Source organism: Chlorocebus sabaeus, chromosome 16, assembly GCF_047675955.1.
Source record: "Chlorocebus sabaeus isolate Y175 chromosome 16, mChlSab1.0.hap1, whole genome shotgun sequence".
NCBI lineage: Eukaryota > Metazoa > Chordata > Mammalia > Primates > Cercopithecidae > Chlorocebus > Chlorocebus sabaeus.
Window position 1 is genome coordinate 2,947,839 of NC_132919.1, and position 15,624 is coordinate 2,963,462.

The 15,624-nt window shown below is 53.4% G+C and overlaps 1 protein-coding gene across 9 annotated transcripts in view; it reads left to right on the forward strand.

Annotated features, from left to right (window-relative positions):
• Positions 1-15,624, forward strand: part of RAP1GAP2 (RAP1 GTPase activating protein 2) — a 277,468-nt gene that overhangs the window by 231,901 nt on the left and 29,943 nt on the right. For all 9 annotated transcript variants that reach the window (XR_012088722.1, XM_073004583.1, XM_073004585.1 and 6 more), the window contains 5 exons: positions 912-1,012; positions 4,872-5,001; positions 7,964-8,119; positions 13,928-13,999; positions 14,512-14,598. Coding sequence is in view for 8 of the 9 variants with exons in the window: in XM_073004583.1 (XP_072860684.1) it covers positions 912-1,012; positions 4,872-5,001; positions 7,964-8,119; positions 13,928-13,999; positions 14,512-14,598 (546 nt within the window). In the remaining variant the exon portion in view is untranslated. The remainder of the gene's footprint in view (positions 1-911; positions 1,013-4,871; positions 5,002-7,963; positions 8,120-13,927; positions 14,000-14,511; positions 14,599-15,624) is intronic.

The window sequence follows — 15,624 nt, forward strand, 5'->3', positions numbered from 1 at the left end:
ATAGTGACTCTGTGGTTAGCCTTTGGTATATGCTCGGGAGTGAAGTTGCGGATCCTATGGTGACTCTGTGGTTAGCCTTCGGTATATGCCCGGGAGTGAAGTTGCCGAGTCATATGGTGACTCTACGTTTAGCCTTCGGTATATGCCCGGGAGTGAAGTCGCTGGATCCTATGGTGACTCTGTGTTTAGCCTTCGGTGTATGCCTGGGATAGAAGTTGCCGAGTCATATGGTGACTCTGCATTTAGCCTTTTGAGGAACTGCCGGACTGCTTTCCACAGTGGCTGTGTCATTTTCCATTTTCAGCAGCAGCGTGTGATGGTTCTGGTTTCTCCACACCCTCACCAACACTTGTTATTACCTTTTATTGCCTTTATTTTTCATCGTGGCCACCCTAGTAGGTGGGAAGTGGTATATCATTGTGGTTTTGATTACTTTAGAGTTTTGAGAGTTCTTTATATTTTCCTTTCTTTTTTTTTGAGACAGGGTCTCACTCTGTCACCCAGACTGGAGTGCAATGGCATGATCTTGGCTCACTGCAACCTCTGCTTCCCAGGCTCAAGCAATTCTCCTGTCTCAGTCTGCTGAGTAGCTGGGATTATAGGCACCCATCACCACGCCCAGTTACTTTTTGTATTTTTAGTAGAGACGGGGTTTCACCATGTTGGCCAGGCTGGTCTCGAATTCCTGACCTCAAGTGATCCACCCACCTCGGTCTCCCAAAGTGCTGGGAGTGAGTCTCCACCAGTCTCTCCTCCCTCTGCCCCAGTCCCACCGAGGGCAGCTACGGTGGATGTGCTGGGAGATAGGGAGAGAGGAAGAAAGGGACCAGGTGTCTGGGCAACCATATTCCTTCCTTTAGCATCACAAAGGATTTTTCTAATTCCTACCCTTATTCCTGTTTCTCTTTCAGACCCTGGAGGAGGAGCTATTTGGGAACAATGAGGAGAGCCCAGCTTTTAAGGAGTTCTTGGACCTGCTGGGGGACACGATCACACTGCAGGATTTCAAAGGGTGGGTTTTAGCCAAGTGACGGCTCCAGTTCCATCAACAAGGGCACTAGAGGAAGGGCAAGGGGCAGACAGCTCAGTCCTCAGGGAGCACATGTGAGAGTTAAAAACACACAAGAAATGAGGGATGGCTTTCCAGGATCTGATCGCTCCCTGCATTCCTAAGGAATCAGGGGTCCAAGGAGTGATCCAGTGTGGCAGACTTCCCTGAAGGCATTCACGTTTGGCCCCATGCTTGCCTTCCTACTTGCCTTCCTACTTGCCTTCCTACTTACCTTCCTACTTGCCTTCCTACTTGCCTTCCTACTTGCCTTCCTACTTGCCTTCCTACTTGCCTTCCTACTTGCCTTCCTACTTGCCTTCCTACTTACCTTTGGCCCAGACCGAGAATGGGAGGAATCCACCTTCCCTGTCACTCACCTGCTCGGTGTGTGGGAAAGGGAGCCCCCTGCAGTTTTGGGGGGAAATGACCTGTTTTGTTTTATTTTTTATTTTTTTATTTTTGGAGACAGAGTCTTGCTTTGTCTATGCTTTTTTTTTTCCCCTTTGAGACGGAGTCTCACTCTGTCACCCAGGCTGGAGTGCAGTGGCACGATCTCGGCTCACTGCAACCTTCGCCTCCCGGGTTCATGCCATTCTCCTGCCTCAGCCTCCCGAGTAGCTGGGACTACAGGCGCCGCCACCACACCTGGCTAATTTTTTTGTATTTTTAGTAGAGACGGGGTTTCACCGTGTTAACCAGGATGGTCTCGATCTCCTGACCTTGTGATCTGCCTGCTTTGGCCTCCCAAAGTGCTGGGATTACAGATGTGAGCCACTGTGCCTGGCCTGCCTTTTTTTTTGAGACAGAGTCATGCTCTATCGCCAGGCTGGAGTGCAGTGGTGTGATCTCGGCTCACTGCAACCTTTGTCTCCTGGGTCCAAGTTATTCTTCTGCATCAGCCTCCCAAGTAGCTGGGATTACAGGCGCCCGCCACTACGCCCGGCTAATTTTTGTGTTTTAGTAGAGACAGGGTTTCACCATGTTGGTCAGGATGGTCTTGATCTTCTAACCTCGTAATCTACCCGCCTCGGCCTCCCAAAGTGCTGGGATTACAGGCGTGAGCCATTGCGCCTGCCCCAGTCTACGCTTTTTTAAGTGGATAGTAAGATAGAACACTGGGGCCATTGCTTGGAAAACTCTGACCCTTAATTTTCCTTGGCCAAGGCCACATTTGGGATGAGTCCAGACCTGGCCAGCCTATTTTGTCCTTGGTGGCTGGCACATGGCTCCGGGTCCCAGAATGCCTCACTCCAGCAGCCAGATTGACATGAGCTCCTCACATCGGGTGTGAAAATACCTAACCCAGAGCCTGGCACGCAGCAGAGGTTCACTAATCGCTTTCTTCCTCTGCTTCCTTCTCTATCCTTCTTCCTCCTTTTTCCTTTCCTCTCTTCCTCCATCTTCTCCCTCCCTCAAGGTCATCTTGGCTGTCTGGAGTCAGTCACACCCCGGATAAAACCCCCGCTCCACCACTTATGAGCTCTGTGACTTTGGATAAGTGACATGACCTCTACAAGCTTCGGTTTCCTCACTGTAAAAAGGGAGATAAAGGGCCAGGCGCAGTGGCTCACGCCTGTAATCCCAGCACTTTGGGAGGCTGAGGCGGGTGGATCACGAGGTCAGGAGTTCAAGACCAGCCTGGCCAATATGGGGAAACCCCGTCTCTACTAAAAATACAACACACACACACACACACACACACACACACTAGCCGGGTGTGGTAGCGTGCACCTGTAGTCCCAGCTACTCTGGAGGCTGAGGCAGGAGAATCTCTTGAACCTAAAAGGCGGAGGTTGCAGTGAGCCAAGATTGCGCCACTGCACTCCAGCCTAGGTGACAGAGAGAGACTCCGTCTCAAAAAAAAAAAAAAAAAAAAAAGGGAGATAAAGATAGTGTCAGCCCTACATGGTTTTGGGGGGAATTAAGATAAGATAATGCTCACCAAACACTTAAGCAAGTGCCATGCAGTGGTAGTCGTTACTGTTATTGTTCTTATTTTGCTATCTTTCATTGACTTTGAGATGCTATCATTATAAGACACATCCTGTGACAAAATGTGAAAAAATGACCAGGGATGGTGGGTCACACCTGTAATCCCAGCACTTTGGGAGGCCGAGACAGGTGGATCACCTGAGCCCAGCAGTTTGGGACTAGCCTGGGCAATATGATGAGACCCTGTCACTACAAAAATATGAAAAATTATAAAAATTAGGGCCAGGCACAGTGGCTCACGCCTGTAATCCCAGCACTCTGAGAGGCCAAGGTGGGCGGATCACGAGGTCGGGAGATCGAGACCATCCTGGCTAACACGGTGAAACCCCGTCTCTACTAAAAATACAAAAAATTAGCCGGGCGAGGTGGCGGGCGCCTGTAGTCCCAGCTACTCGGGAGGCTGAGGCAGGAGAATGGTGTGAACCCGGGAGGTGGAGCTTGCGGTGAGCCGAGATCCGGCCACTGCACTCCAGCCTGGGCGACAGAGCGAGATTCTGTCTCAAAAAAACCACAAAAAACAAAAAATTAGCCGACTGTTGTGGTGTGCTCCTGTGGTCCTGGCTATTTGGGAGGCTGAGGTGGGGAGGATCACATGAGCCCAGGAGGTTGAGGCTGCAGTGAACCGTGATTATACCATTGCACTCCAACGTGGATGATAGAGTGAACACTCGACTCAAACCAAAACAAAACATGGTCCTTAGAATAGGTGAAATACAGTATATTAAAGCCCAGAAGGTCCTCAGAGATATGAAATTCTATCCCTTTATTTTATGGAGGCCTAGAGAGACTAAATGAATTGTCCACAATCATGTGCTGATTTAGTGGCAGAAGCAGGTCTAGAACCCGGAGCTCCTGACCCCTTGTCCAGCATCCTTTCTGCCATGCCAGGCTGGACACATTTTCTGGCTTGAATTGTAGTGTTGGGGGTGCTGAGGTTCCAGGTCCATATTATTTCGTTTTCTTTCTTTTTTTTTTTTCCAAGACGGAGTGCCACAAGGCATGTGCCACCATGTGTGGCTAACTTCTGTATTTTTTTTTTTTTTTTTTTTTTTTTTTTGAGACGGAGTCCCGCTCTGTCGCCCGCGCTGGAGTGCAATGGCCAGATCTCAGCTCACTGCAAACTCCGCCTCCCGGGTTTATGCCTTTCTCCTGCCTCAGCCTCCTGAGTAGCTGGGACTACAGGCGCCCGCCACCTTGCCCGGCTAGTTTTTTGTATTTTTTAGTAGAGACGGAGTTTCACTGTGTTAGCCAGGATGGTCTCGATCTCCTGACCTCATGATCCGCCCGTCTCAGCCTCCCAAAGTGCTGGGATTACAGGCTTAAGCCACCACGCCCGGCCCTAACTTTTGTATTTTTAGTAGAGATGGGGTTTCACCATGTTGGCCAGGCTGGTCTCGAACTGCTGACCTCAGGTGATCTGCCCGCCTCATCCTCCCAAAGTGCTGGCATGACAGGCGTGAGCCACTGGGCCTGGCCAGCTTTGTCTTTAAATAATGGATTTGCGGGTAGAGTGCCCAGGCTGATATACCTGGAAGAACAGACCTACCTGCTTTTCCCACATCACAGCTTGCCCTGCCCTCAGCTTTCCTGTCTTATCATGATAGAGTGAACCCCTGACTTAAGCCAAAACAAAACGTGGGGCTTAGGATAGGTGAAATACAGTATATGAAAACCCAGAAAGTTCTCCGAGATATGAAATTCTATCCCTTTATTTTATGGAGGCCTGGAGAGACTAAGCTCTGCTGCGTGTACTTAGGGGAGCTTGCATTAAGCTGCCTACTTTGCCTCATTGTCTTTTCTCCCCATCTCCTGCCTTGTTTTGTTACAGTTTCCGAGGAGGCCTGGATGTGACCCACGGACAGACGGGGGTGGAATCAGTGTACACGACATTCCGGGACAGGGAGATCATGTTTCATGTTTCCACAAAGCTGCCATTTACCGAGGGAGACGCCCAGCAGGTAACCTGGTTTGGGAGGGCTATGGGAGCCCAGGGCGTGCGAGGTGAAGGCCCGCTTCTGGTGTGACCTGCTAAGGGACTACGGCCCTCCCCATTTTCGTTCCCATAGCCGGCCAGTCGACGAGCTGCATAGCAGCGTCATAGTCCGTTCTGCTGCGTTTCTGGCCGAGGCTGCGTCTCAACGGTCTGTTCTGTTGCGTTTCTGGCTGAGGCCGTGCCTCAGTGGTCCGTTCTGTTGTGTCTCTGGCTGAGGCCGCGTCTCAGCCGTCCGTTCTGTTGCATTTCTGGCCGAGGCTGTGCCTCAGTGGCCCTGGGCAGGAGGCAGTGCAGGGCTTGTGGTTCTCCCACGTTGACTGATGGGAAAACTGCAGCCCACAGTGGTGACAAGACTTCCTTGAGGTTTCTCTGTTTATTAGGGGCAGAGCACAGAGCAGAGCCTGGGGGCCCTGGTCATAGACGGTGGTGGTAAGGTGTGCATGGTGGGGTTTGCAGATGGGGGCATGAAACCAGCTGTGCCACTTTGGGGCATGTGACTCTGGGCAAGCCAGTTAACTTTCTCATCTGTAAAATGGGGGTAACACCACCCACGATAGAGGGTTATTGTGGGGATTACATACATTTCTGACTAGGGTTCATACGATGCCCAACTCGTGGCCAGCTTCCCATGGAACAGCTGTTCACTGTCCAGCCCCTGGTCATTTTGTCCCCCTTCCTGCCGCAGTGACAGAAGGCTGGTTATTGTGTGAGATTCCCTCCCCACCCTCAGCTTTCCTCATCTCACAGGCTCCTCTCACCACACCTGCGGGAATTCAGCCTTGGCCTCCACCAGGGAGACCTGGATGAGACCCCTGTCCCCACGGCTTTCTGGGTGTGCCCCCCTTTGCTGCTCTGACAGCCATGTATCCCTGGGGAGAGCTGCAGCTGGTCCCCGGCTATTGCAAGCCCAGTTCCCCGAGCCTGCCTTCTGCCCCTTTTCAGTCTGGGAAAGTAAGAAATGCAGGTGGGCCTTTGCCCAAACTCTGACCTGTGTGTCTCTGAGCAGGAACTGGGGAGGGAGCACAGAGGGAAAATTGTAAACACAGTGCCTGGCTTCTTAGGAAAGAAGGAAATTGGCAAACGAGATTATGAGTTGGCTCTAAAATAGCTACTGAATGTTCCAGAAACAAATGGAAGCAGAATTCCTTTTGTATCCAAAGTGGGTTTTCATTCAATCTCTCACCTCCAGCCTCTCTGTTCCCTCATGGCCCCTCTCACCTGCTGCCCAGCCTGGGCCTGAGGTCTGTTCTCTCTGGGCCTTCTCGGTCTTGTGTATGTTTCTTGGGAAATACACGTTGGCACAGGGCTCGGCTCTTGGCAGGGACTGAGTAAATATTAGCTTTCTCTTCCTGAGAAATGGGAAGATGTGCGTGGAATAAGTGAGGTAAATTGTGTAAAAGCGCCCAGCACCGTGCTTAATGTATAACAGTGTTCAGGGAATGAGAAACTCAATGTGAAGGGACTGCATGCAGTAGGTGCTTAATAAAAGAACAAATGCATAGGCAGGCACCTAGCCTGGACTTGACGTACAGGAGAGGGTTTGTGTGTGTGTGTGTGTGTGAGAAGGGGTCTCACTCTGTCACCCAGGCTGGAGTACAGTGGTGCGATCATAGCTCACTGCAGCCTCGAACTTCAGGACAGGGTTAACATTTCATATCATGCATGAACAGCCCGACGTGGTTCCAGGGATACACCAGTTGCTTGGTGGCCGAGGTCACACCCAGAAGCACCTGGCCCTGCTTGGGATATGGAGTTATGGTTGGGAATCCTCCTTCCATCCCACCTGCGCCAAGCTAGGTCATCAGTGCTGTCATGATCTGCCACCTCATCACTCTCATTCACACCTTCAAGATTCCCTGACCTTCAAGATGTCTCCTCCTCCAGGAAGCCCTCTCAGGTTGCTGTTGGGCCCTGTGATTTCCCCTCCCCTCTATCTTCAAGATGTCTCCTCCTCCAGGAAGCCCTCTCAGGTTGCTGTTGGGCCCTGTGATTTCCCCTCCCCTCTATCTTCAAGATGTCTCCTCCTCCAGGAAGCCCTCTCAGGTTGCTGTCGGGCCCAGTGATTTCCCCTCCCGTCTGTCTCCAGAGCTGTCAGGCCTTTCGTGCACAGCAGCTGATTTAGCCCTTGCTGGCGGCCGACTTTGTTAGTTTTCTCAGGTGGCTTCTCCTGTGTTTGTATTTCTCCCAGATAAAGGACAGGCTTTACCAGGGCAAGACCCAGTCTTGCCTTTTAAATATTTTCGCCGAGTCCTGAGTCAGGGATCTACATGCTGTAGAGGTCAGTAAGATGCTCGCTAGTCTCCACCTAATGACTTGGCCATCTTCTCCATTTTTTTTTTTCCCTTTTTGGTGGCTTGTAAAGATTGAAAGAAGGTCAGGCACAGTGACTTACGCCTATAATCCCAGCACTTTGGAGGCTGAGGTGGGCTGGTCAGGAGTTTAAGACCAGCCTGGCCAACATGGTAAAACCTTGTCTCTATCAAAAAATACAGAAATTAGTGGGCGTAGTGGCACGCACCTGTAATCCCAGCTACTCGGGAGGCTAAGGTGGGAGAATCACTTGAACCCGGGAGGCGGAGGTTGCAGTGAGCCAAGATCGCGCCACTGCACTCCAGCCTGGGCAACAGAGTGAGACCCTGTCTCAAAAAAAAAAAAAGATTGAAAGAAGAACCCCCCTAGTTTTCGCCAAATAGGAAAGCAACTCAGAAGATACACAAAGCACGAAGCGTGTTCCATGCACTCCTCCCGTTGCTGCCCGGCATCAGTACTGCATTTTCATTCTTAAATTTCCAAAACAACCACCACGAGCTCTTCTTACTCAGAATTCTGGTGTCCTGTGTGCAAATGAAAGTGAACCCACTCTTTCCCCAAAACATCTTTCATGATGTTCCTAACTGGCTTATAACCTCTCAACACTTTTTATTTAGCTCCAGAGAAAGAGACACATTGGAAATGACATTGTGGCCATCATCTTCCAAGAGGAAAACACGCCGTTTGTCCCAGACATGATAGCCTCCAATTTCTTACATGCCTACATCGTTGTACAGGTCGAGACCCCAGGCACAGAGACCCCATCCTACAAGGTAAGGAGAACGCCTTGTGGGAGGAAGCGGTGGGCCTTGACACCTTATCCTGTGTGGATCCTATGATATCAGAAGGCACTAGTCCTCAGCAGTCAGAGATTCTCCATGAGGTCTCAGATTTCTGGGGTTTGGAGCTAGATTCTGGGTGGGGAGGACCTTCGAAAGCCACCTGATCCCCCTTGCTGCCTCCAGGCTCGGTGGCATCTTACTTGAGGGTTGAGGAGCTCTGAGTGTTGTATTTGGAATCTGGTAATGCCATTTGCTCGAGTAAGGCAGAGCTAGAATAAAGAAACAGCGTGGAAAGGACGAGCAGGAAAGGGTAGCAATAGAAGGGTGGTAACCAAGGAAAGAAAGAAAAAAAGTGTTTATGATGAGGGTGGAGAGGAGGGGCCTGGTAGACCCTGGCCACTGGGTGAGCCCCCGGCCTGGCTGTTTTGGACAAAGGTTGGATCTTCATTTAAAGAACTCCAGGGAGGCAGATACGCAAGCACCTGGGTCTGAACCTCCCAAGCAGCCACGGGTCTGTCAGATGGCTCGAAATCCTCGCCAGTGCAGACAGCGAGACAGAGCTGCTCATTGCCCCCGCAGTCCCCTGCTCCCTCATGGCTGGGTGGCTGACCGTCCCCTCCTCTGCTCCACCAGAAAGAATCTCGACCTCTTGGGCACAGTCTCTTGGAATCGCAGTGCTGTGGCAGGCACAGACTCAAGGGCGATAGACTGAGGCAGGGCTTTCAAGGTGAGGGTTAGTCAGTCTCTGACTCCCTGCAGATAAGTGCAAAATGCTGAATTTGTGCCCTTCCTTGGACTCCTGAAAAGAGAGGCCATACCTTAAATTCTCAAAGGGCTCCCTGCTCCACGAAATATCAGGAACCGCTGTTCTAAGGGAGAGGAAAGATGAGCCTGTGATTGCTAATGGGAAACCGTGAAACCTGACAATGTTTCCCATCAAATAATTTCAGCCCATACTGATTCCTGGGGTTCAAGATGCCACCGCACTTCCACTCAGATAAGTGCAAAATTCACGTCACCTTTTAAAACCAAATGTGAATCGTCAGAAGAAAATAAAAAGAGGCGGGGCACGGTGGCGTACGCCTGTAATTCTAGTGCTTTGAGAGGCAGAGGCAGGAGGATTGTTTGAGGCCAGAAGTTCAAGACCAGCCTGGGCAACATAGCAAGACCCTGTCTATACAAACAAAACAAAACAAGCAACAGAAACCGAATAGCAACTCCATCCTGTTGAGGTTGATTCCTTTATTCCCAGGCTCATGCATCCCTGCCATTGAGCAGTTTTAGCTGAAGTTGGAGAAAACATGGTGTGGGCTTTGCTTCGCTTCACTTCGCTTCGCTTCGCTTCTCTTCTCTTCGCTTCGCTTCGCTTCGCTTCGCTTCGCTTCTCTTCTCTTCTCTTCTCTTCTCTTCTCCCCTTCCCTCCCCTCCCCTCCCCTCCCCTCCCCTCCCCTTTCCTTTCCTTTTTGAGACAGAGTCTTGCTCTGTTGCTCAGGCTGTTGCCCAGGCTGGAGTGCAGTGGCACAGGCTTGGCTCACTGCAACCTCTGCCTTCCAGGTTCAAGTGATTCTCCTGCCTCAGCCTCCCAAGTAGCTGGGATTGCAGGCATGCGCCACCACGCCCAGCTAATTTTTTGTATTTTTAGGAGAGACGGGTTTTCTCTATGTTGGCCAGGCTGGTCTTGAACTCCTGACCCCAAGTGATCCGCCTGCCTCTGCCTCCCAAAGTACTGGGATTACAGGCATGAGCCACTGTGCCCAGCCCATTTCTTGAAGGCTAGAGGATCACCTGCTTTGACTGAAATGGGCATTCAATTCAAACAGCTGCTTGATTCATGTGTTGGTCGAAGCAAGTTGACTCACTCAGCGCCTACTGTGCGCCAAGCACCAGGCTGGCATGGGGCTCGTGGAGGTAACAGAATCAGCCTCAGTGCCTTCCTGATGCCAGAGAAGGGACAGAGGAAGCAGGGAGTGCAGGTCAGCCACTGGGCAGCTGAACTAGTCAACTGCTTCTTTTAATAGACAGTTGAAGAGGAAGAACTACTGAGAAGGATCCTTGAAATGAAGCCATGTGATAGGAGGGCTCCCAGACCCTCTGGCAGAATGAGGCCTCCTGTAGACGTTCAGCATTTGCTTCTCTTTCCCAATAGGAAATGCATCTCAGCTAACCAGCTTCTCCACTCTCCCGAGACCTTAGCCGAGTGGTACACCCATACAGAGAAAAATCGGAGATCCCAAAAAGTGCCATCCCACCTCCAGCTTTGGTGCTAGAAGTCTTTATCCACTCTTCTTCTTCTTTTTTTTTTTTTTTTTTTTTGAGACAGAGTCTTGCTCTGTCACCCAGGCTAGAGTACAGTGGTGTGATCTTGGCTCGCTGCAACCTCTGCCTCCCGGGTTCAAGCAATTCTTCTCCGTCAGCCTCCTGAGTAGCTGGGATTACAGGAGCCCACCACCATACATGGCTAATTTTTGTATTTTTGGTAGAGACGGGGTTTCACCATGTTGGCCAGACCAGCCTCGAACTCCTGCCCTTGTGATCCACCGGCCTCAGCCTCCCGAAGTGCTGGCATTGCAGGCGTGAACCATTGTGCCCAGCTGTCTTTACCCACTCTTCTAAGCCACGAAGCACAGCATCGTACTCAGAGGGGTGATGAGAAGCAAAGAGGCAGGGCTCCTAGGAGGAGCAGGCTGTGGTACCTTGATTGTGCCCTCCACCTGCCAGGCAGACACTGAGGCTGGAAGGCAAGCTGTGTGAATGGGGCCAGGGAGAGGGGACCAGCCTTCCAAGGTACTCCCCAAAGCGTTGTCCATCCACACTTCTGGCAGCACCCCAGGTAATTAACAGACTGTGAGGAGGACCTGGTTAGATCCCCCAGCGGGCCTGGGGGAAACAGGACCTTAGCTGGCCCCTGCAGGCTCGGGCTATGGCAAAGACGGCTGAGATTTCCTCCCGGACTGAGCCAGCCCCCGGAGGCCTCCACTGGGGAGGAAGAGCTAAAGAAAGAAGAGTAAAGGAGGGACAGGGCTGGGTGTGTGCAGGAAGGGGATCCTCTTCTGTCCACGGAGGGGCTGGGCAGCCTGGGGTTCTGGTCCTGGCCCTGCCTCTGCTTCGTGACCTTGTTCCTTCCCTCTCTGGGCCTCCAGTTTTGTCTGTGTGAAATGAGGAAGTTGGAGTAGACACCCGCGGGCTGTTAGCCTGATACCCTTCGGGAGGGAAGGAGGGGTGCTTGAGTGTGTGTGTGAGTGTGTGTGTGTGTGTGTGTGTGCACACGCGTGCTTGAGAGAGTGTGTGTGTGTGCGCACACGCGTGCGCATGCTTGAGTGTGTGTGTGTGTGTGTGTGTGTGTGTGTGGTGGGTTGCAAGGTGCTTTGGGGGAACTCTGTCTATTTCAGGAGCCCTTTACTGGGTGCAGGTCAGCAGGGGAAGTGAAAAGGCCACTGGCTGACAGTGGTTACCCCTTACCAGCTGCTTGGTCATGCCAGGCACCGTGCTGGGTCCTTAGACACACAGTCTTGAATCCTGACAAGCCCCTGGTGAGACAGGACCTCTCGTTGCCGGAGGAAATGGAAGCTGAGAGCTGAACCCACTTAAGGTCTGAGGCCGCAGAGCCAGGGAGCTGTGGAGCTGAGGTTCCTGTCTGGGTCTGCCTGCAGTCTTGCTCATTGAGCCATCAGAGCAGGCGAGACATTGGCTTCGTGGACTCGGGTGTGCACGGAGCATCACACTGGAGTTTTCAGAAATGAGTGTAGTCTTCATCCTACCAGCTTGGAAGGAAAGTCCAGCTCAGCCATCACCAGGACTACCCCCTTTCCCTCCCTGCAAATCCCTGGCTCCCACTCCAGAAGTCCTCAAAGGTGTCAGGAATCTCAGGTGAAGCCGACCGCTGGGGAGGGCCTCTTTGTAGCCCCCTCCCCGTTTCCCGTCACGACTTGTCTGTTGCTTGGACAGCGCTCTGTGCGCCACCGCGGCTCCCAGGGCACCCTTGGGTGTGGGGACTCTGTCAGGTTTTAAGCTTTCTGAGGTTCCCAGTGCATCCTCATGACTCACACCAAGCTCCCTCCTCCTTCCAGCCAGGCAGGTCCCTTCCCCAGAGTCACCTGCACCTGCCTCTCTCCCTCCAAGCCCTCGCTGGAGGCCCTCGCTGCATTTAGAAAACAGGAAGGTGGGGTTGTGTTTGGGCAACTTCTGCTTTCAGCCCAGTGACCCGGATGTCCCCAAGAGAGAGGAACAACAAAGGCCTGGCCGCCTGGTTGGAATGAGGTCAGGAGAGGCGCACAATGAGGATGGAAGGTGAAAGCACGTCACAAGGAAGGCCCCGGTCCCCTACGTGGCCCACAGGGCTCTGCTGTGGAACTGTCCCGCTGGAGGGTTGGACAGATTTGAGAATGTGTCTGAAGCCACTTACACAGTCAGCACAGACCACTCTAATGCAGGCTGGAAGATGACGGGGAGTAGGGGTGGGAAGGGGAGAGCTGGGGCTGCCCTCTGGCCTCTGTCCCAGGTGCCCGCAGTCTGCAGCCTCCCCGTCGCCTTCCCACACCCCCACCCCTGATTCTGGCTCTGTGACTGAATTCTTGACCTGGGCCGCCGGTGCCTGGTGGGTGGTGGTAGGGAACTGGGTTCAGCTGCTGGAGCCCAGCCAGAAATCACGTCAGCCGAACACGCACCATTTCCTGACTCCGGGCACTGCAATTCTGGCCGGGCAGACAGCCTCGAGCTTGGGAAGAGAAAGCCCGTATTGACCAGCTCTCTCCTGCTCTGTTTCCCCTCTGGACTCTGGCAGGGCCTTTCCTTGGCTCGGTGCCCAGCTGCCTGCTCAGCCACCCTGGCAGCCTCTCTGCATCTGCCCCACTTCACAGGCTGGGGAGGCTGGCAGCACGCCAGGGCCGGGCTCACGTCAGCGGCCGCACGGGGAAGGGAGGGCATCTCCCGAGAGCCCCACAGCCTCGTGGGCTGAGGACAGGTGAAACCAGGGCACCTCCGTGCAGAGGGAAGGCAGGGTGCGGGGCCCGTCCCACGCCTGGGAGACCCCCATGGAGAGAACCTGGATGCCGTCACTCGAAAGCTCAGGCTCGCTCAGGCTGCCAGAGGCGCGCACCCCGCCCTCAGTTCCTAGCCTGGGCCCCGGACTGGCTGACCCTGTGTGTGGGGCCAGGGCTCCCAAACACGGGTCCACTGGCTGCACGAGAGCTTCCAGGGGACCCTGCCTTTCCGATTTGGCAGGTTTAGGCCAGAACCCATGAACCCAGTATTTATTTTTAAACACCTGAAGCAATTTTGAAGCAATTCTGATTTATGGCCGAGCTGAGGAGTCAGGCTTGGGAGGAGAACCCCAGAGACGGGTCGGGAGAAGTCTGGATGCTCTGTTCCTCTGCGGCTAATCACCTGTGGGACTTGGGGGCTTCTCTGTGTGTCTCTGGGCCTCTGTTTCCTCATCAGGGAAAAGCGGTTCTCCCTGTGCCTTCTCAGTAGGATTAGCATCACTGTCAAATGAGGCCGTGAGATACCATCTCCCGGGCACTTGTGTGGCATTATAAATAGGGTCCTAGCCCCGTCCAGTCATCTTGCTTCTGGCCTCCAGGAACGCAGATGAGAGGCTGCAGCTGGCCCCGCACCGTCCGGCCCCACTTCTAGGAACAGGCTCGGGGCCTGCACCGGCGGTGCCCACAGGAGTATTTTGTTTGTGTTCTGGGAAGGGGAGGAGGGAGAAAGGGAGTAGCTTTGCTGTGAGGAGTGTGGCCCCCGTAGGGGCAGTGCCCGGCCCTTCCCTCCAGGTCCACACCATGACTCTGTTTCACGCAGGTCTCTGTCACTGCGCGGGAAGATGTGCCCACCTTTGGTCCACCTCTGCCCAGCCCCCCCGTTTTCCAGAAGGTAGGACACTCTTCCTTCTGCTCCTCTTGCACCCACAATGCCAGGTCTCAGTGCTTGAGTAGCAGTGGTTGGGATGGAGCCGAATTCAGGCTCAGAACGTTAGGGAGATCCTTTTGCAGGTTTGGGGGGAACCTCCTTTCTTGGGGTCTCTCCCCACCTCTTTTATGCTGCCAGTCTGGCCCAGCATAGGACCACTTGTCTGGGCGTTTGACCCTGGGGTTGCCTTTCTGCTGAAAGAAGGGTTTCTATGTCAGGCCCCGGTCAAGGAACCTTGGGCAAGAATGAGCTCCAGTCGTGGAAGCGCCGCTGTGGCTTCCCAGGACCAGGGAAGTGGGTTTCCCTGTGGGGATATTCGCAGGTGGGCTTGGCCTGGGCTAGAAATGATCCACTGTCAGAAGGGACCTTTCAGGGGTTCTCCCCACGCCCCCAGCTCTGCTGCCTGTCACCGTGGCTGAAGATCTTCCGGCAACAGCCGAGAATGACAGACCTGAGGGCCGTCTTGTCTGTTCCAGGGCCCGGAGTTCAGGGAGTTTCTGCTCACCAAGCTCACCAATGCCGAGAACGCCTGCTGCAAGTCGGACAAGTTTGCAAAGCTGGAGGTGAGAGTGTGGGTTCTGAAGGTCTCCCTCCCGCCCGCTGGGCCGCCTGTTAGCCAGCCTCATCCAGGGCTCCTCCATCTTTTTTTTTGAGACAGAGTCTCGCTTTGTCGCCCAGGCTGGAGTGCAGTGGCATGATCTCGGGACTCACTGCAACCTCTGCCTCCTAGGTTCCAGCAATTCTCTTGCCTCAGCCTCCTTAGTAGCTGGGATTACAGGCATGCGCCACCACACCCGGCTAATTTTTTTATCTTTAGTAGAGATGGGGTTTCTATATGTTGGCCAGGCTGGTCTTGAACTCCTAACCTCAGGTGATCCGCCCACCTCGGCCTCCCAGAGTGCCAGGATTACAGGCATAAGCCACTGCGCCCGGCCAATCGGTCATTTTTAAAGCACCTACTGTGTGTCAGGCCCTGTTCTGTTCTCTGGGATATGGGGATAAGTGAGACAGTTTCTATCCTTGGAGAGGACAGTGGGGGAAGAGCGGGGGGATCATTACCAAATAGACAGTTATAGTACAGTGTGCCAGCACTAGGCTGGGATGGAGGTCAGCACAGCTCAGATAGTGACTGCTTCTGCCTGTGGGGGACGGAGGGTGTGTTCAGGGAAGGCTTCCTGGAGGAGGTGGCTGATGAGCAGCTGAATCTTGATATCGGATGAACCTTCTGCCAGGAGGAAAGAGTGGGGAAGGGAGGGCCAACCTGGCATGGGAAACAGCATAAGCAAAGGCCAGGAAGAACCAGAGCGTAACGTCAGGAGGGTTTGCTGTGGCCGAAGGACCCACGTGGGCTGGAATGGTGGAGACTCAGCTGGAGATGTTGGTTGACTCAGATCCAGAAGGGCTTTGAGCTCGGGGAGGCGGGCTACTGGTAGAGTGCTTACGCAGGAGAGTGAGGGGCTCGGTGTGTGTGCCAGAGGGATTGCTCTCACAGTGGTGTCATTGAGAACAACAGGGACAGGGACAGGTTGCAGGGCAGGAGGTACAGGAAGGCGGGCAGTTAGAAGTTCTTTACAGGAATCCAGGAGAGA